This window comes from Talpa europaea (genome assembly GCF_964194135.1).
Source record: "Talpa europaea genome assembly, chromosome: 15".
NCBI lineage: Eukaryota > Metazoa > Chordata > Mammalia > Eulipotyphla > Talpidae > Talpa > Talpa europaea.
Window position 1 is genome coordinate 14,160,638 of NC_140083.1, and position 21,425 is coordinate 14,182,062.

At 36.1% G+C, this 21,425-nt stretch overlaps 1 protein-coding gene across 6 annotated transcripts in view; it reads left to right on the top strand.

Annotated features, from left to right (window-relative positions):
• Positions 1–21,425, top strand: part of ANKS1B (ankyrin repeat and sterile alpha motif domain containing 1B) — a gene marked incomplete at both ends in the record, with an annotated part of 793,016 nt that overhangs the window by 151,550 nt on the left and 620,041 nt on the right. For all 6 annotated transcript variants that reach the window (XM_084256217.1, XM_084256227.1, XM_084256226.1 and 3 more), the window contains one exon: positions 20,187–20,330. In XM_084256217.1, the coding sequence (XP_084112343.1) occupies positions 20,187–20,330 (144 nt within the window). The remainder of the gene's footprint in view (positions 1–20,186; positions 20,331–21,425) is intronic.

Genomic DNA, 21,425 nt, shown 5'->3' on the forward strand with positions numbered 1-21,425 from the left:
ATGTTAGAAAAATTTCAAAATTTTATGGAAATTATAAGCCATGAAACTCAATTAACCATAAGCAGAAAAAATTTAAAGAAAGTGACACTAAGGTTTATTAAAATAAAATTACTAAGAATCCAATGATGAAAAGGAAAATCCTGAAACAACCAGAGAGTGGTAGAAGACACATTATTCACATGGATATAAAGATAAGAATGAAAATAGACTTCTTGTCACAAATGATGTGAGCCAGAAGTGATGAAATACCATCTTTAAAGCAGTGAAAGAAAAAGCTGTCAACTAAGTGTTCTATTCTTAGTGAAAATATCTTTCAGAAATGAAAGTGAAACAAAAACTTCAGAAAAACAATCTCTGAGAGAACTCACTGTGAATAATGCCCCTACTATAAGAAGATTAGGAAAACTTCTTTAGGCAAAATGATATCAAATGGAAATTTTGAGCCACCAAAAAATGAAAAGCTTCAGTAGGATAATAGATGGGTAAATGTAAATTAAAATTGTCTCCTTTTTTAATCTCCTTAGAATATAATTTACTATTTAAAGCAAATATAATAATAATGTGTGGTTCATAATGTATGTACAAATAAAACATAGTAATCTCTTTTTTCTTTGTAAATAACCTACTTTGTTTTTTCTCTAGAAAGTGGTAAAATTGTCATTTTCCCCAGAGCCAAAATTTCCTGTTTTAGAATTAAAAATTTCCTTAGATTTTCTTTGAATATGTATAATTGTTAATAATCCTCAGGAACAAATAATCTCTTTCAATTTGAATATAACTGCAGATCAGGAACATCTTCTTCTATGATTTTTTTTGATTTTTACATAATTTAATCCCATATTCAGAAACTTACAAATGCTAAATTTGTACTTGATGCCTGTTAGGGTTCTCATTTCTTTTTTATTTTATGTTTTCTCCATGTGATTTTCTACAACACAAAATTGCCTTTTCTTAATGTCTTTTTATTTTTCATTTTATTAGACTAAATTTTACAATTTAATACCTTTTATTGTAGTTTAATTCTGGAGACTTTTGACACAATTTTATATCTCTAGGAAGAAAAGTCAGAATTTACCCCAGAGTGCTTTTGTGGAATTTAGCTTATAAAGAGAAATCTCTTATTTTTTTGGTTCAATTAGGGATGGTTTCACTTCCTCTCCAACGAAAAGTAACATCTAGCCTCTTCCAATAAATAGGTGAAGTTTCTTCTTTCTCAGCACAGGGATTTCCATTAGTTTGTGATAATAGTTCTGTGTTTTGTGGGAGCAGGAAGTCTGGCCAATAAATATCAGACCAAAACTGTCTTCTTTGTAAAGACTGAGATTTCAAGTGACTTTAGGTTTTACTCCAGCCTCCAGAGTAGACTTCAGTTCTTTTTTGAGGTTGAGCAGCCCATCAGGGACTTAGCAAGAAGGAATGGAGACTCTGGACACAAGCTGTGTTCTTTCCAGAATCATACTCTTCAACTCTCCAACACAGTTTAGGTTTTATCTCCAGTAAGGGATATCTCAGAATAAATAATGGAACATGTCAAATTTCTCCCATTTTGAAATATTGCCATTTTGTCAAGGTAGAGTTGTATTAAAATATATTATTGATTTTGTTTTTATCAACACTGCATATAATTTAGAGGGATAGGTGCACGCCTCTTCAGATATATATTATTGGAACCACTCCAGCACCAAAGTACCAGAACAGTTGTTTTAGTGGGTAACTTTCAAAAGAACGTTTTTCCTTTGGTGTAGCTATTAAAAAATGGAGGATTTATTCAGAGTAACATAAGCAGCTGGAGATTTGACTGGGTCATTTTGATCCCCAGTGGGAGTTAACTGCAATTCAACAATGTTCTCAGCAGCCGACTTAATTTTACTTCAAAGTTCTAGCAGTTTCAGAAGAGAATCTAATTATAAGATACTTTATGGAAAACATTTGGAAATTGTTTCCTACTGGTGCAGTTTTTAATATAGTAATCACATTCCTTCACTTCCCTGTCCCCCCAAAGTCCCCACTAAATTATGTATCATTTAGGGTATATTATTTGTTACACTATTGAGAAGGCTTAAAGATAAAACAACATATTGGGGGCAGCTGATACTGTCTTTAAGGTCTTATTCTTATCAACTTAGTGATGGTGTAGGACTCTTACCATCACACTTTTGTCAAGCAGAGTCTGGAGACAGGGATCTATAGCTTAAAACTAGAAATAAGGTATAGGTCAAGACAGATATAGGAAAGGAACAATTTTGGGGGCAAAGTGTCATTAGGAAAAAACTAAAACTTAAATTTGTAAGTCCTTTCACTATATTTTGGAAACTTCTTAAAGTATTTCTTAAAATTATCTTTGATGGGTATTATTAATTTGCACTGTTGAGTTTGCTTTGATTTACTGGATATATTGTACATTTGTAAGAACAAAGATGCACATTTCATTTCTTCCTGTGTGTTCTACTGTATCTCACAACAGATCCCTTCTCGTTACACCTCCCCTTTTAACCAAAATGTGCCATTGCATAATTTAATAGAATAATAGTCTTAAGGCTTTTTGATATTTTTTGCTGACAGTAACTACTACATTTTTTAATATGTTTCCAGATTTTGTTTTCAGAGTAACTGTATGGTACTTTGAAATATAGGTATATTTGCTAATCATGTCATTTTTTATAAAGATTTATTTATTATTTATGCATACAAGAACTGGGGTATAGGCCAGAGGGGTGGGGGGATGAGAGGATTCACCGGAGACAGAGTGGGGAACAGAACAGGCAGATTGACTGAAATACACTGCTGAGGGGAGCAGTGGGCCAGACAGGAGAGGTCTGCTGCACCATATGGGTAGCTCCCTGGCCAGGGATTGAACTCATGCTGTAGTGGTTGTGGATAGCTTCATAGGTTGCGTCTTAACCCCTTGCGCCATCAGGGAGGCCCAGATCATGTCATTTTAACATTACTAGAAGTGAAGTGCTTCCAAAGAAATGAGAGCCAAGAGTACATTTTAGCTCAAGTTAGAAAAGATCTGCATTTGAATATTCAAATTAATATAATTTATTTGGCTTACTAAATGTAATGAAATTAAGTCATACTTATTTTTGGGGGGTAATTCTTCAAATTTATTTATTTTTTTTTTAATTCTGGGAACATTGCTCTACAACACTGTATATGATTTAGAGGTGTAGGAGCACACCCTTCAGGTGTATGTTGTCACACCACACCCACCACCAAGGCACCCACCATAAACCATTGTGCCCCAATAAATTATGTATCATGTTGTTCTCCCCTTCTGGGAGCCTGATTTCTACAGTGAGATATCTAGGGCTTGTTGTTTGGTCTTATCTGACCCTTTGTTTGGTTTCTCTATATTCTACATGTGAGTGACACCACCAAGTATTTGTCTTTCTTCTGCTGACTTGACCCGCTTAGCACAAGCCCTTATAGTTTCATCCATGTTGTCCCAAGTATCACTTACTGTTAGGAAAATGCAAATCAAAATCACAATGAGATACCACTTCACCCCTGTGACAATGGCCCATATAAAAAAGACCAGAAACCAACCAAGTGTTAGTGAGGTTATAGAGAATAAGGAATCCTCCTACACTGTTGGTGGGAAGGTGCACTGGTCCAGCCCTATGGGAAACAGTATGGAGATTTATCAAAATATTAAAAATAGATCCGCCATCTGATCTAACAATTCCACCCCTAGGTACCTACCCAAAGAATGCAAAAACAGGGCGTCCCCGGTGGCGCAGTTGTTGAGCGCTGGGTTGCGAAGCTGCTTGCAGCCTCTGCAGCGCCGGTTCCATCCCTGGCCACTGGGCGAGGGTCTCACATGGCGCGCAGACCTTTCCTGCTGCCCCGAAGCTCCCCTCAGCAGTGTACTTCGGTCCTTCTGCCTACTCTACTCCCTGCTCTGGCTCTGGTGAATTCTCTCACCCTCCCGTGCTTCTGACTGTACCCAGTGCTTGTATAAATAAATAAATAAATCTTTAAAACAAACAAACACGTGGGCCTACAATTTAAAACAAACAAAAAAAAAATGCAAAAACACTATTCAAAGGGATATATACTCTCCTAAATTCATTGCAATACTATTTACAAAAACAAACTTATGGAAATAACCTAATAGCCCAATGGCAGATGAGTAGATTAGGAATATGTGGTATATATGCACAATGGAATACTTCTCAGCTATGAAAAAAATCCTACTTATTTTTGTAGTTTATTTGGAAAATAGAAATTGTGAAGATAAGATAAAAATTATGAAATTTTCTTAGAATTTTAGGATTGCTTCTGGTTTCTGGTAGGTTTTAATCAAATCACTTAGTATTTCATTACTGGGACCACAGAGGGGAAATATCTCCCGTATTTCAATTTTTAGAAATTGTATTATTTTTTATCGAGGTAGCATTAGGTCATGTAGACACTCTCTTGTGAGTATGTATCAAAATTCCAGACGTCCAGAAGGAAATCGGGTGGACAGAGAAACCATAATTTTCACAGTTTAGGTGCAGTGAGTCACTCTTGTCAGAGTGATGGAAACTCCTTGGAAATCCAAGCTCCCAGATGCCAGCCTAAGGTTCTTGTAATCTTTCAAAGAATAGTCAAGCATGATGCAAGTTAACTCTTCTGTTCAGTTTCATGTTCTCTACTTTTCAAATCTTTAAAAATATACCAAAGAAAGCTGCTAAAATTTCCTTTTGTTTGTTATATAAAATTAATTTTAGAGATTAGATTGTATTTTAGAAAATATCTCCATTTTCTTATACTGCAGCATGTTTAAGTATGTCCTCCCATTTGAGAATATTTTGCTGTTCTCTCATTCTTAAGTGGAGTGAGGTCTATACAAACCATATGTTCCCATTAGCACATTGATGCTCTTAATTCCATCTCATTTAGGTCTGTAAGGTTTCCACTTTCACATCTAAACTGTAAGGATAGGTTTATGTGAGTGCTCAATTTGCGATATCTAGTAAGCTCATTTAGAGAGAGATTTTCTAGAACGAAGCTTGACCTCTTTCTCTGACTTTCATGTTTTTCTAGTGAAGCTGGAGAATCAAATATAGTTTTCTGTCCTTTAAAAAATGTTGTACCTTGAATAATATATCCCTTGGTGTGAAAAGCTCCAGTTCTTCAGACTGCTTTTCAGTAGCTGACTGAACTTTCCAAGATTCATCACTATTCATTGCTTTCTGCTTTAGTGCATGTTTGGAGTTATCCTTACTAAAAAGTAATTTTCATTCTGGGTTATGTTAGGAGAAAGATGCCACATAGTAATTCATATAGGCAAAGTTTAACATAAAGGATTATTAAAATATGCTAGAAGAGTAACTATGACTATATAGAACAAAATATACAGAGTACTCAAAGAAGTAGAGTACTTAAGGAAGGAACTTGGACAATGTCCCCTCTTCAGACATCATTGGAGAAGATAGAATTGCAGCCCATTGGATGACACATCTCTGTTTCACCAACATTATAGGGACTTTTGAAGCTTGGGTGGCCCTTCAGAGTTGTGCTAGAGTGGAAGGAGGTGGCTCACTTCTTTGACCATTAAGTACAGGCTACCCTAGAAAGAGGCTTTGGCTTTACACAATGACATGACAGCTCTCCCTGGTGCTGTAAGTGACAGATTTTGGTGTGGGATCAAATCTGTTTGGAGTACTTCTGTTTGGTCACAGTTGGGTGTACTGAAAAGGTGTTTTCAGATGATGGAAATCCATAGCTGAGGAACTGAAAAATTCCCTTTCTCTAGATGAAAATTAGTTTACCTTTAAGATGATTAAGGTGGCACACTAGGAAATGATTCAACAGTACCATATGGTAAATCAGAAGTTGTTGATGTCTTTGATTGTCCTGCATATCTCCCACATTATTAGCTTAGACAGTTGACTTATCTAGCTTGGATTTAATACCTCAGTTAGACAGGATGTGGCTCAAGCATTCCAATTAAGAGGTTTGATCTTGGATCTTGGCTATTTCATTACATGCTGGCAGATGGTGAGAATGTTACACAGGCTGAAGGATAGGGTCATGTTTTTGAACTTGCACTGGTACATCTGGAAGGTTCTCTCCTACTTTAAAAATATATTTACCTCAAGGAATATATAAAATAGTCAGTATTATTGGTCTGATTCATTAAAGGTAGCTTTTTGGTGGAAGAGAAAACATCAGTTTTGATTTCCCTTGCTAACTGTAAATTAGTGAAATGATTTAGTCAAAAACCATTTGTCAGGTGTTATTACACATGCCACAAAAAAAACAAGCATATTAAATTCAGCATTCAAATACCCACTAGGTACTACATACTACTCTAGATACTAGGGTTGCAAATAGAAGTAAGATATAGACCTCCCTGTTTACTAGTTGCTTCCCCCAAGAAAGGATTCTATTTTAGATTCTACTGTGTATTTATTTTTAATCACGCAGGTCAAAGTTTGACCTTGAAGAAAGAGGTTAACCTTGAAGGTTTGCTTCTGGAGTTTTCATGCAAGCCCTTTGCTTCTGCCCAGTGTCTATACCATCATGTACTCTGACAGGCAAAATTGATGAAGATGCTTTTAGGATTAGAAAATAACCTAAATCTAAACTTATCCTAAGCGTGAGATAGTTATAAACCAGGATCACAGATCTGGAAAATTTCTATTAAGACACACAGTCTTTAAAAACCCAAGAATTCGGAGGGGGCGGAGCAACATGGCGGCGAGGAGATGCTGCGAGGAAGATCTCCCATTAAAAAAAGTTAATAGGGAGGAAAAGCGGCAGGTCCCAGTGAGAACTGGGACACGGAAGATAAACGGACAACTCCAGCAAACTGCCCGAAGAAGAAAGTTGCCATAAAAGAGGACCAGAAGGGAGGAAAGCGCAGAACCCTGCTCCCCTCCCCCGCCCACAAAGTCGGCACTCTCCAACCGGCAGAGAGGAGGGAAACAACAAACCAAAACGGCCAACAAGAACAAAGGACGCAGCAAGCGGGACTGTGAGTGGAAAGGAACTATTGCAGCCACCACACCCCGTGAACGGGAGCTGTGGAGAATCCTGCAGGATCCACCGGGGAGGTGAGCTCCAGGCTCCATTAAAGAGAGACCCCGCCCCCCAGGAGGAGGCCAGCACCAGCACACAGCCCCGGGCCGCCTGGTAAGCTTGTGCTGAAAAGCGGCGCGCTGGAAAAGCAGATGCGGATCGGGATCGGGATTGCGCGGAAAAGCGGCGCGCTGGAAAAGCAGACGCCGGGCCCCTTCTGACCAGTAGTCTGAGCCCACAGGGAGAGCGAGCACCCACAGCCGGGGCAGACCAGGCGCGCAGAAGAGTGTGCCTGAGACAGGACGCGCAGGGAGTGTGTCCCACATCACCATTTTAGAACAGGGACATTTCTTCAGTAAAGACTACATTTCTTCAGTAAAGAAGGCTTCCTCAGGAGCCAGAGGTGAGCAGGGGAAGTTCACCCACGCCAGACCCCCTCTGGCCTGCAGTCCAAGCCCAGAGGGGGAGCAGGAACCCACCGCTGGGGCAGACCAGGCGCACAGTAAGCTTGCGCGGAAAAGCGGCGCACTGGAAAAGCAGACGCGGATCGGGATCGGGATTGCGCGGAAAAGCAGTGCGGTTGAAAAGCAAGCGCAGGTCCCCGCGCCTGCAACCTAGGCTTGCGGGGAGACGCGCGGAGGCCCTCCCTGAGTGAGCAGGAACCAGGCGCCCAGGCATGGGAGCGGGATTCAAAAGGCGCCATTCCCGCGCCACTGAACTGGGCTACAGCCCGCGTCCTGGACCTGAGGGCTTTGGAACTGAGACCCGGGGCACGAAATTAGGGGCGTGGGTTCCCCACGAGGGTGGGGCACAAGGCAGACACAGCACCCCAAAGCCGTTGAGGTTTACCCTACCATTCCCGCTCTGTTCCCTGTCCCACGGGGTGGAAAATCAGCTCCCCAAGGGCTCTAGGAGAGATCTCTGGCGCCGCCTAGCGACTTGAAACCAGCAGAGGCTCCTGGAGGAGCCAGTGGCCAGCTGGGGAGGTAGCCCATGCTGGGCGCCTTCCGACCAGTAGTCTGAGCCCACAGGGGGAGCGAGCACCCACAGCTGGGGCAGACCAGGCGCACAGAAGAGTGTGCCTGAAACCGGACGCGCAGGGAGTGTGTCCCACATCACCATTTTAGAACAGGGACATTTCTTCAGTAAAGACTACCTGCAGAAGGCTTCCTCAGGAGCCAGAGGTGAGCGGGGGAAGTTCGCCCACGCCAGACCCCCTCTGGCCTGCAGTCCAAGCCCAGAGGGGGAGCAGGAACCCACAGCCGGGGCAGACCAGGCGCACAGGGGAGTGTGTCCCCACATCGGCATTTTAGAACAGGGACCTTTCTCCAGTAAAGACTGCTTGAAACTGACAGATGACCTGGAGGAACCAGAGGGGAGCAGAGAAGCCCACCCAAGATGCCGGCCAGTCCCAACAACACAGTGTTCCAACGCATACGGCAAATTAGAAAACAGACAGTAGGGAGGAGAAGAACCACACGCAACCTAGCAACTCTCCAGAGAAAAAGCACACCACAAAAAGAAAACCAGCCCCCAGATTGCAACGACAGTAACTTGGAAGAACTTCTGAGCCTTCCAGAAAGAGAATTTAAAATTGCCATGATTAAAAAACTGACAGAAGTCAGAAAGGAAAACAATGATAAGGGAAAATAATCAACGATCAGAAGAATGAAATTGAGTCCCTAAAGAGGGAAGTAAAAGAAATGCAGGAGATCAAAGAATTAATGGAAGAACTAAAGAATTCTGGGAAAAGCAATGAAAGCAGAATTGATGAAATGGAAGAACGAATAAGTACTCTTGAAGACACAGAAATAAAAAGAACCAAAACAGAAAAGGAAAGAGAAGTACGAAGGAAAAAGAATGAAGAAAGACTTCGGGAACTATCTGACTCCATGAGGAAAGGAAATATAAGAGTTATAGGAATACCAGAAGGAGAGGAGAGAGAAGTAGGAACAGAGAAAATATTCAAAGAGATAATTGAAGAGAACTTCTCAAATGTGAAGAAGGAGCTGAAAATTGATATACAAGAAGCAAGAAGAACACCAAACTTCCACGACGAAAGGAAAAATACAGCAAGACACATAACAGTAAAGCTCCCAAGAATCCAGGACAAGGAAAAAATAATGAAGCTGGCAAGAGGGAAGAAACAGATAACATTCAAAGGAAAGCCAATCAGGCTGACATCAGACTTCTCTGAAGAAACACTACGGGCAAGGAGAGAGTGGAGGGACATAGTCAACAGACTCCAAGAAAACAGATGCCAACCAAGAATACTCTATCCCGCAAAGCTCTCCTTCCTCTTTGAAGAAAGAATATAGAACTTCCCAGACAAACAGAAACTCCAGAATTTCATTACAACTAAACCCCCACTCCAAAAAATACTACAAGGAGTCCTAAAGCCAGAACCTCAGAGGGACGAATAACAATGAAAGAAGGCCAAAAAAAAAAAAGTTATTAAAAGAATAAATAAATAAAATCAAAGGAAAGACAAACACAATGGCAAATACAGATGTTAACATATCAATATTAACTCTAAATGTAAATGGACTAAACTCTTCAATAAAAAGACACAGAGTTGCAGCCTGGATTAAGAAACAAAACCCAACCTTTTGCTGTCTCCAGGAAACACATTTAGCTACAAAAGATAAAAATAGGCTCAAAGTTAAAGGATGGAAAACAATCCTACAAGCAAATGGACCAAAAAAGAAAGCAGGAACAGCTATACTTATATCAGATAAAACAGATTTCAAACTCAAAAAGATAAAAAGAGACCCCAATGGTCACTACATTATGATCAAGGGGACAATACTTCAAGAAGAAATAACACTCATTAACATATACTCACCAAACGAAGGAGCACCAAAATATATCAGACAACTGTTGTCCTCTCTGAAAACAGACATCAGAGAAAACACATACGTAGTGGGAGACTTCAACACACCACTATCAACAATGGATAGATCAACAAGACAAAAAATAAGTAAAGAAACCAAAGCTCTAAATAAAGACCTAGAGCAATTGGGCTTAACAGACATCTATAGAACACTAAACCCCAAAAAAACGGAGTACACATTTTTCTCAAGCACACACGGATCATTCTCCAGGATTGATCACATACTAGGGCACAAGACAAACATCAACAGATACACCAAGATTGAAATCATATCAACCATCTTTTCTGACCATGAAGGCATCAAACTAGAAATAAACCATAAAAAGAAGGCAAGGAACTTTCCTACCTCATGGAGATTAAAAACCACACTACTGGAAGACCACTGGACTAATGAGGAGATCAAAGAAGAAATTAAAAAATTCTTTGAATTGAACAACAAGGAGGACACCAATATCATAAATGTATGGGATGCAGCAAAAGCAGTAATAAGAGGAAAATATATAGCAATAGAAGCTCACATCAAGAAACAAGAAAGAACTCAAAGAAACAACCTAATCTTGAAGCTCAAAGATCTAGAAAAAGAACAACAAAAAAACCCCAAAACCAGTAGAAGAAAAGAAATAATAAAAACCAAAGTAGAAATAAATGAAATTGAAACTAAAAAAACAATCCAAAAGATCAATGAAACCAAGAGCTGGTTCTTTGAAAAAATCAATAAAATAGACAAACCCCTAGCCAGGCTCACAAAGGAAAAAAGGGAGAAAGCACAAATAAACAGGATCATCAATGAAAGAGGAGAAATCACAACGGACACAGCAGAAATCAAAAGAATAATCAGTAACTACTATGAACAGTTACATGGAAACAAGCTTAACAATCTAGAGGAGATGGACAAATTCCTACAACTCTACAATCACCCAAAGCTAGATAAAGAAGAAATAGAACACCTAAACAGACCAATTACAAGCAGCGAAATTGAAATGGTAATCAAAAACCTCCCCAAAAACAAAAGCCCAGGACCTGATGGATTTACAAATGAATTCTACCAAACATTCAGAGACGAATTAGTGCCTATTCTTCACAAACTCTTCCAAAAAATTGAGAAGGAAGGGACAATACCAAACACGTTCTATGAAGCCAACATTACACTAATAAAAAACCGAACAAGGACAACACAAAAAAGGAAAACTACAGGCCAATCTCCCTAATGAACAGTGATGCAAAAATCCTCAATAAAATTTTAGCTATCAGAATCCAACAATGTATCCATAAGATAATTCACCACGACCAAGTAGGATTCATTCCAGGGACACAAGGATGGTTTAACATCCGAAAATCAATCAACGTTATCCAACATATCAACAAAAAAGAAATATAAAAACCATATGATAATATCAATAGATGCTGAGAAAGCTTTCGACAAAGTGCAACACCCATTCATGATAAAAGCCCTTGAAATTCTTGGGATACAAGGAACATACCTCAACATCATAAAGGCCATCTATGACAAGCCAACAGCCAGTATCATTCTCAATGGTGAAAAGCTGAAAGCAATTCCATTAAGATCTGGAACAAGACAAGGATGTCCACTCTCACCACTGCTTTTCAATATAATACTGGAAGTCCTATCCAGGGCAATAAGACAAGAGAGAGACATCCAAGGAATCCAAATAGGAAAAGAAGAAGTCAAACTATCACTATTTGCAGACGATATGATATTATACATAGAGAACCCCAAAAACTCCACAGAAAAACTAATTCAACTCATCAATCATTTCAGTAAAGTGGCAGGATACAAAATCAACACGCAAAAGTCAGTAGCCTTCCTATACACAAACAATAAATCTGAAGAAGAAGAAATCAAAAAAACCATCCCTTTTGTTATTGAAACAAAAAAAATCAAATATTTGGGAATAAATCTAACAAAAGAGGTAAAGGACCTATACAAAGAAAACTATAAAACACTGTTAAAAGAAATAGAAGAAGACACAAAGAAATGGAAAGACATCCCCTGCTCATGGATTGGAAGAATAAACATTATTAAAATGGCCATCCTTCCAAAAGCAATATACAGATTCAATGCTATTCCAATCAAAATTTCAATGTCATTCTTCAAAGAAATAGAACAATTATTGATGAAATTCATATGGAATCACAAAAAACCCCGAATAGCCAAAGCTCTCCTGAAAAAAAAAAGAAGGGAATGGAGGCATCACACTCCCAGACTTCAAACTATAGTACAAAGCCATAATCATCAAAACTGCATGGTATTGGAACAAGAACAGACATACAGACCAATGGAATCGAATAGAAAATCCAGAAATAAACCCACAGATTTATGATCAACTAATCTTTGACAAAGGAGCAAAGACTATGCATTGGAGTAAAGAAAGTTTGTTCAATAAATGGTGCTGGGAAAACTGGGTCGCTACATGCAAAAGAATGAAGCTTGACCACTACCTCACACCATACACAAAAATCAACTCAAAATGGATTAAAGAACTAGACATAAGACCTGAAACCATAAAATATATAGAAGGAAATATAGGCGAAACACTACGTGATTTGCACATCAAAGACATCTTTACAGACACATCACCCAAAGCAGTGATAGTGAAGGCAAAGATAAACAGCTGGGACTACATCAAATTAAAGAGCTTCTGCACAGCAAAAGAGACAATAACAAAAACAAAGAGAAACCCCACCAACTGGGAGAACATTTTTGCACCCAACACTAATGATAAAGGACTGATCACAAAAATCTGCAAAGAGCTGATGAGACTCAACAACAACAAAGAAAATAATCCAGTCAAAAAATGGGCAGAAGAGCTAAAAAGAAACTTCTCTGAAGAGGAAATGCAAATGGCCATCAGGCATATGAAAAAATGTTCAACATCACTTGTCATCAGGGAAATGCAAATCAAAACTACCATGAGATACCATCTTACACCAGTGAGAATGGCACATATTAAAAAAACTAGCAACAACAAATGTTGGCAAGGGTGTGGAGAAAAAGGAACTCTTCTGCACTGTTGGTGGGAGTGCAAACTGGTCCAACCACTGTGGAAAGCTGTGTGGAGATTTCTGGACCTACTAAACATAGAGCTTCCATATGATCCAGCAATTCCACTCGTAGGTATTTACCCAAAGGACACAGAAACATCAATTCCAAAGAACACCTGCACCCCTATGTTTATAGCAGTACTGTTTACAATAGCTAAGCTTTGGAAACAACCCAAATGCCCAAAAATAGATGACTGGATCAAGAAGATGTGGTACATATATACCATGGAATATTACTCAGCATTCAAAAAAGATAAACACATGCAATTTGCAGCAACATGGATGGCGCTGGAAGGGATCATGCTCAGCGAAATAAGCCAAAAAGAAAAAGAAAAATACCAGATGGTCTCACTCATAGCAGGAATCTATAAAACTTAAATAAGGGACCAGGAAAATGAATAACTATAAGAAAGTGAAAATCAAAATCAACAAAAAACTATGAACCAGAGACACTTTTAGGGGGGCGGGGGCGGGAGGGGAGGGATTGGGGTCAGAATGGGGAGGGCTGCAATTGTATGGGGAATATAACAATAAAATTTATTATCTAAAAAAAAAATAAAAAAAACACCAATGGTAAAAAAAAAAAGAACAATGATGTAAAAAATAAATAAATAAAAATAAGAAAAAGCAAAATAAATAAATAAATAAATAAAAACCCAAGAATTCAACTGAGCTGTGACAGAAAACAAATTCACCGGATATATCTATACACTTACACACATACACCACACACACAACCAATGACAAAATATCTTCTGTGGAAGCATGATTTCTTATATTACATTGTTGTATGTATACTAAAAGAAACCTCATTTTTTTTTTAGTGATTCACACAGAGTATTTAAAAATATTTTGAAAATCTTTAATTTTTTTGGCTAATTTTGGCCCCAAAGTAGTGATTTGACCAAATTGTCATCTAGATTCCAATTTTATTTACATCTATCACCTTTAAATACTTATACTTCATTCTGTGGATTAGGATGATTTGTCTTTGTGCATAAATTAGGAGAAATGGATATTATATATATCCTTTAGGATGCTTTGAGATACTGAAGATCCTGTAGATTAAATGTTCTGGTTGTTGAGGGATTATTTGGATAGATAATGGTTATAACTCTCTTATTTAAAAAAACTCATTTGTTCTTTTTCTATTGAGATTTCATTTTTCATAATTATGTAAATTGACACATTTGTTCTGAAGTTATGTAAGTGAAAGTATTTTATTAAAATCCAAAATGCTATACAAGAATGGCATATCAATTCTTAATGGTTAGTGGTGCATGTCTCATTAGGGGTATTATAATTCTATTTCAATATTTTAAGAAATATTGAATAATTGGTAGTGGAAGTACTTGTGAATAACAGCATTTAAAAAATGTCTTAATGGGGTACATTTACAAGATTCTATATTAATCATTCATTTGGCCATTTTAGTTCTCATTAGTTCTTCATGTGTTTTTTAACTTATTAGATTTTTCCTCCATGCATTTTTGTCTGCTGTTCTTAAGAGAATATTTTGATCCTGTTGAATTTACAAACACTATCATGTCTCATCTCTTTTTTTTTATATGGGATTTGTTATTTTAGTCTTATTTTCTGTGATTTTATGTTTTTCATGGACCCAAGCTGACTTTATTAGTTTATTATTTCTATTTTCCATTGACATGATCAAGTTAAGAAGTATTCTCCTTCATTTTTGTAGTAAGCATTTATCTTATTTTATTTTTTTAAATAAAGGACCATTGCTTGTTGTGTAATTTCCCACAACCAATGATTTGAACCATGGAAGTCACCCAAAAGTACCAAATCATTAGTCTGAACCATCTGTCCTACATCTCTTGGTAGTACTATGTCCTCAGCCTACCCTTGACTATATTAATATTAACAGACTGTGCAAAATCCTCAATTTCTGTTCTCATTTTATTTATTCTACTTTGATTTAGTGTGCCTGTGACCTCGAGTTAATCAGTTTTCTGCTGATCTAACAGGTTTAATATCTAATTTGTATTCATTTACTTTTCAATGTAAAATGCTTTAGTTGTAAGTTTTATTAGTTTATGGTTTAACTAATATATATTTCAATACTTTCATTGCTTTTCCAAAATTTTACTTTAATGTAACTGAACATTTGCATCCCTTGAAAATATACTATAATAACAGAAAAATTATACATATAATAGAATTCTGTATACATAAAATTAAGTATATTATTGTGAAATAATTGTATATAATATACAGATGAAAATGGCAAGTAATATGATATTGTCTCTTAAACATAATAAACATTGCCATCTGCAAATGATAATTTTAATATTTTGATTGTGAAGTTATTGAATGGTTTTTCACATTTTTTCCTGATCAGACCTACCTCTCACTATGGTTTGGAAATTAATGGAAATTAAAGAATACCTACTATATGGAGACATATACCATTTTCACTGAACGTGCAGGCTCCTTGTCTTGTTACTATAGTGTGGTGGTTATTTCATTCACCTCACACACATGCCTCTTCATTTAAGAATTCTTCTCGTTGCCCAAGGTTATAAGTTAATCATCTGGCTGTCCCTATAGCAGTTATAGAGGTTAGGGAATGTGGTCTTTATTCAAAGCAGGCATGTACATGTACACAACTAAAAATTAGCATTCTATTACTATAGAAGGGGGGCTAAGTGTGAAGGGTCACAGGAGTGGCAAACTGTCTATTGGGAGATTGCTGGCAGTCTGTAAGAGAAACAGTATGTGCTCAGGTAAGGTACTAGGTAAGAGCAGTTTTGGTGTATTGAAGGCAAAAAGCCCAGTGTGTTTAAGCATTATGAACAAAGGGTAGGAAGACTGACAGGGGGTATTAGGACAAAACTGCCAAGGCGTGATAGACAGATGATAGAACCTAGAGTCAGACACCTTGGATTATAATCTAAAGTCATTTCTAGGATGATGAAAATTGAGTAATAGCAAGAGCATCATTTTCTACACTTGATTAAAAAAATAATCCTTACCCATCTTTATTGGGCAATTTGTAACTGAAAATATTTTTTGTATTTGAAAGCACCATTTTATATAATAATTGCATAATATGTTTATATATACCAACTATAACACATTGCTATGTTATATATAGTTATTATCCACATATAATTATGCTTTATATAGTATAGTTAAATGATTGTGATACTATATTGCATATAGAAAATATATTTATTTCACTTACTATAATTTTGTATTTTATATACATCTATCATCCATCTGTCTGTTTATTTATATAATCTGATAAGGAAATATCATTTCTTCCATGTTAAACCATGTTAAACTGATATTATTATTCTAGAAGTATTTTTCTTTGAGCTCAAATATGTCTCCCAATGGCATTTATGAATAATTTTTGTCATTTGCAACAAGGTGGAGCTAGTTCAGTCTTTCATCTACATAGTTGCTACATATTAAACAACAAAGGGAATAGGATTGATTTTATATTCTATAGAAAAACATTCTGACATCTGGAACTTTAGGAAAACAGATGTCCATTAAAAAGTTTAAAAAGAGGGGGTGGGGGGAAGCAAATATTGTCTAAAAAATGATAAATGTTAAAATAAAAAATCTAAAAATATTAAAAGTTTAAAAGGAATTTGAAATAAAGAAAACTCTCAGTTTAAGTTCATATAGTTTCTTTTCTATATCTAATTGAAGATTATATGTAACTTGATAAAATCTTTCCCAGGTGCCTTAAACTGTAAAGCAGTGAAGTAGAAAATAATTTCATAGACCTAACTTGTGTATTGTCTTTAGGGGGCAGTACTAAACCACTGATAAATTTTGTTATTTGTGCTAATGCTACTGTAATAGTTAATACAAGACTAAACTAGCAATGATATTGTGATGCAATTATATACATACTTTAATATTAATAAATTGTACAGGTGTTCAACTGAAATGGATAGTTTGAAATTCATTTAATAATTCATTCAATAAATAATCATTAAATTTCATTATGCACCACACATTGTAAGAGACACAAAAGTGAGTTAAGTGATTGTTTGGTTCAAATAGCTTATAATTCACTAGTATAAGGAAACTGCATTTGTTTGTGCATATGTGTGTACTATGTGTGTGCATATACGTGCAACTCTTTCAGGGAAAAGATATTAAAAATTAGTAATATTAGGCAAGTCACAAACAATTTTATCTTGTGCATCCCTTTTATCTTGTGCATCCCTATCAGGTAGGAATTATTATTATACTTACTTTGCAGATAAAGAAACTAAAGATTAATAAAACTGTGATTTGCTCAGTGACAGCTTGGAAGTGGCAGAGCCAGGACTTAAATGTATATCTACTTGATGTCAAAGTCAATGCCTTTTGCCATTATATCATCTATCAATCTCCAGGTATATGTGAAATATCTTAATATAAAAAACTCAGACTTGCAGAATAGAGCAATTGCATTTGTAAGATGTATGGAAATTTTTAGGGAAGAGGTAAAATATGAACAGTATTTTGAGGAACCCATGTAATTTAAAGAGAATACTAGCATAAAAATATTAACACTAGTCAATATTTATTCAAACCTCAATATGTGTCAGTCATCTTACATGCATTGCTTCATGTAACATTTAATAGAATGTTCTATTTATTATTTTCCCAGTGCATAGATAAGGCAAATGAGGCTCAGTGATCAGATCTGATAATTATCACAGCAATAGTGGGTTCATAAGTAAGAGAGATATAATTTGAATCCAGGACTAATTTTAGGACCAAAACTCTTCACCATTAAAATATGATGCCCAATGGAGAAAATGGAAAATATGAATAAAAATCTGGGACATGACTAAAGGGTAAACAATTCCACTTGTCTGGGGTGAGTATAACAGAATGAGAAAAAGAGCTGAAAATCTGGACATAGAACTTCAAAGTCAGATTGAGGAATGTGGGTATGTGTTGTGTAGTGGGGAATATTTGAGATTATAAAGATTGGCTCAAATAATTATAGTACATTAACAAAATATCAACAGGGTCAAACGATCCTTAATTAGTGGGGGAGATGCTAATTGATCATTGTATTCATTTTTGTAGACAGTGGTTGATCAAACATATATCAATAGATGATCTTGTTAATTAAGTTTTTAAATATCCTGAGTTTTTTCATTGAGATGATTTGCAGGATAAAAATCCCTGTGGTTATCACCTTTTATTATTGCTTTGATATATGTATTTATGATGGTACAGGCTGTTATGTAACAAATTACCAAAAATTTCACTATCATCGATAGCAAAAAACTCTCAGTTGTACATAACATAGTACATATACCTAGTACGTAGTACAAATATGCTTCTGATTTAGACATCAATTATATTAGCTTGTTTGTTGAATATACTGCTTTTTATGTTACTGTACAGAACAAGAGGGCACAAAACAGTGTTAAAGGGATAAACAAGTAAATCAGACAGCCTGGGTTTGAGTATGTTTTCTGCCATCTACTGGCTCTATGACCTTGGATTTTACTGACCTCTCTGTACTTTAGTATTTATTTACCTTAAAGCGTTGTTGTGTGAATTTAATAGAGTGCTCAAAAGATTGAGCCCATTATTATTGTGTCTTATAAATAGCAACTGATTGAGGGACTCAGTTCACAATTTTTCATTTATTAAAAATTGATAAAGGAAAATTGAAAATGTGAATGCAAAAATATGTGAGTCAAAAAACTCTTGTATTCTATTTTTGTAGGCAACTATATTGGGGGGCAGGTGCTATTTATAATATATCAAATGTCTTTGTAACTTCAATAATCATGATCTCTTATTATTGTGCTGAACACTACATTTGAAGGATGGACAAACATCTTTTAAAAATTCAGTCTGTTGAGCATTTAGCAGATTTTTTTTCTTCAGCTGTGGCACAATTTGTTGCATTTTTTTCTTTGACAGCCTCCTCACATTTCTATGTGGACCTGTTAATTTGATCCCCTACTTCTTTTTCATCTTTTGTCTCCTGGGAAATTTCTTCAGTCAAAATTTTTTATTCTCTTATTGAATTTTATGTGTTTGTTTTATAGCATTCTGTTCTTGTTTCAGGGATGCAAATATCATCTATTTCTATGAGGATACTATTTGCAACTTTTTTCACTATATTTATTTTGGCTTTAAAAGGCTTCTTTCAAATATGTGGTGATCCTTGGATTCTTCTTTATATTAAAAAATAAAATTAGGGGCCTCCCTGGTGGCACAGCGGATTGAGTGCAGCGCTGTAAAGCTATCCGTAGCCTCTGCAGCGCGCCAGTTTGATTCCTAGCTGGGGAGATTCCCACATGGCGCGGCAGACCTCTCCTGTCTTGCCTGCTGCTCCCCTCAGCAGTGCCTTTGGTTCTTCTGCCTGTTCTGCTCCCTGCTCTGTCTTTGGTGAATTCTCTCACCCTCCTGCACCTCTGGCCACTACTCCAGTGCTTGTATAAATAAATAAATCTTTAAAAAAAAATTAGGAACTGCTTATGTGGGTGGAGCTTGTTGAGACATGGCCTTCATATTGGGGGTTAAGGCATAGGCACTTTGTTAGGGACTTATGGATCTTTCTTTATGTAGATTAGTTTCAATAGCGAGGCATACATTCTGATCTCTATATGATGAATATAAGGTTAGCGGCCATATTCTCTAAGGTAAATGTTGGAGTACTTGGGATAAATTGGGAATCTTGGTTTAATCTATTACTGTTCACTTAATTCCTTTGTTCTTAGAGGCACCCTCTGCTGTGTGCATTCTTAGAATTTGTAATCCCTTTATCCTTTTACTAAACCATGCAGTTCATTATTTCAAATAGTGATAACCTCTTTGGTAGCATTGTAAAAAATTGAGTTTCCTTTTTTTTAGGAATTCCTATTGCAGTGAAGTATTTTCATCCTATTCCTCTGGATTGCCTTTTACTTTAATTTTATGCCTAAACTTACATTCTGGATAAATCATTATCTTACTTCTATGCTACTCTTCAGATTTTTGGGGGGGTCATTCTTATTATCACTTTGTGTTTTTACCAGTCTCAGCCAGTTGTTTCATTTTTAACTTAAATGATATATTTTTATATTTTGCTCAGTCACAAGGCATTGTCACAACTAAACCTAGAAAAGCTTACTTAGGCTTGCTGATAGATACCACCAGTAATTTATGTAGTTTAATTCATGTTAAGATATCAAAATAACATTAATATGTTGGTATAATATAAATTTGATTTCAGAGAACTTCATCTACAATAAATTTGTCACCAGGAGAAGTGGAAGATGATGATGATGATGAAAATACTTGTGGGCCCTCTGGACTCTGGGAGGCATTGACTCCTTGTAATGGATGCAGGAACCTTGGCTTCCCTATTCTTGCACAGGTAAATGTTTACTTTTCTTAAGGTACAATGAAACATTAAAATAATTGCCTATATGTCAAAGTAAATATTCAACTCCCCCCTCTGAAAATCCAACTACTATGTTGTTCATGTTATTCTTTTACTTCAGTTAAAGATCAGTAAAATGGGTACATCATTTGCTGTATGTGTATGCATATGTAAACATAATTTATACCAGAAAAATTGAGGTACTTATGAGATTTTAACATTTTCTCTAGAGATATTCCATTTTATAGAATGCAATTTTGAAATTAAATAGCAGTTTATATTAAAATAATAAAAATAATTTATAAGAACCATATTAGGCATCTTTAAAAGCATAGTCAAGGATTATTTTTCTTAGCACATGGAATATTGTAGAATAATGTATGCCAATGAGGATTATGCAGTGCAATATAAAAATAAGAACAAAACACTGGAACATTGATTACAAGTTTGAACCCATTTCATTATCCATGAAATCAATTTTGATTCTGTTCTATTATCTTCAAATTCCTGTTGTGTGTTTTGAACCACAAGCCTTCAATGGAATTTCAGAAATGAGTGAAATAAGCCAAACAGAATTATGAAATTTGAAGTTACAATGAAAATATTTTGAGGTAAAAAAGTGTAATGTTAAAGGTGGAAAAAATACTCAACAGAAAGCAATTCACAGCAAATGAAAGGAATAGTGTTCACTAATTCACAGTAATTGCCCAGAATGACTTTATAACCAAAAATCACATTTTCTGATTTGCAACAAATGTGAAGTAATTTTGTCTCTGAAACCATTGTGATTTTGAAATGTGTATGTCATCACTTGATTGTAGCCACTCAAATTGCAATATTTATTGTGGAAAGCTAAGCAAGGCAAATCGGCATATAATATTTAATCTGTTCACCTAAATATGAACTATTTATTCATAAAACTTAAAGATAATTTATGATAACAATTACAGAATTGGTATCAAAATATACTGAACTGTGAATTTCATAAAGCTACAAACTCTTTTGCTCAACATTTGTCTAATGCCAACATAGTTTCTGACATATAGTCAGAAGTAATAGTTGAATGGAAATGATTTGTATATTCTAGGG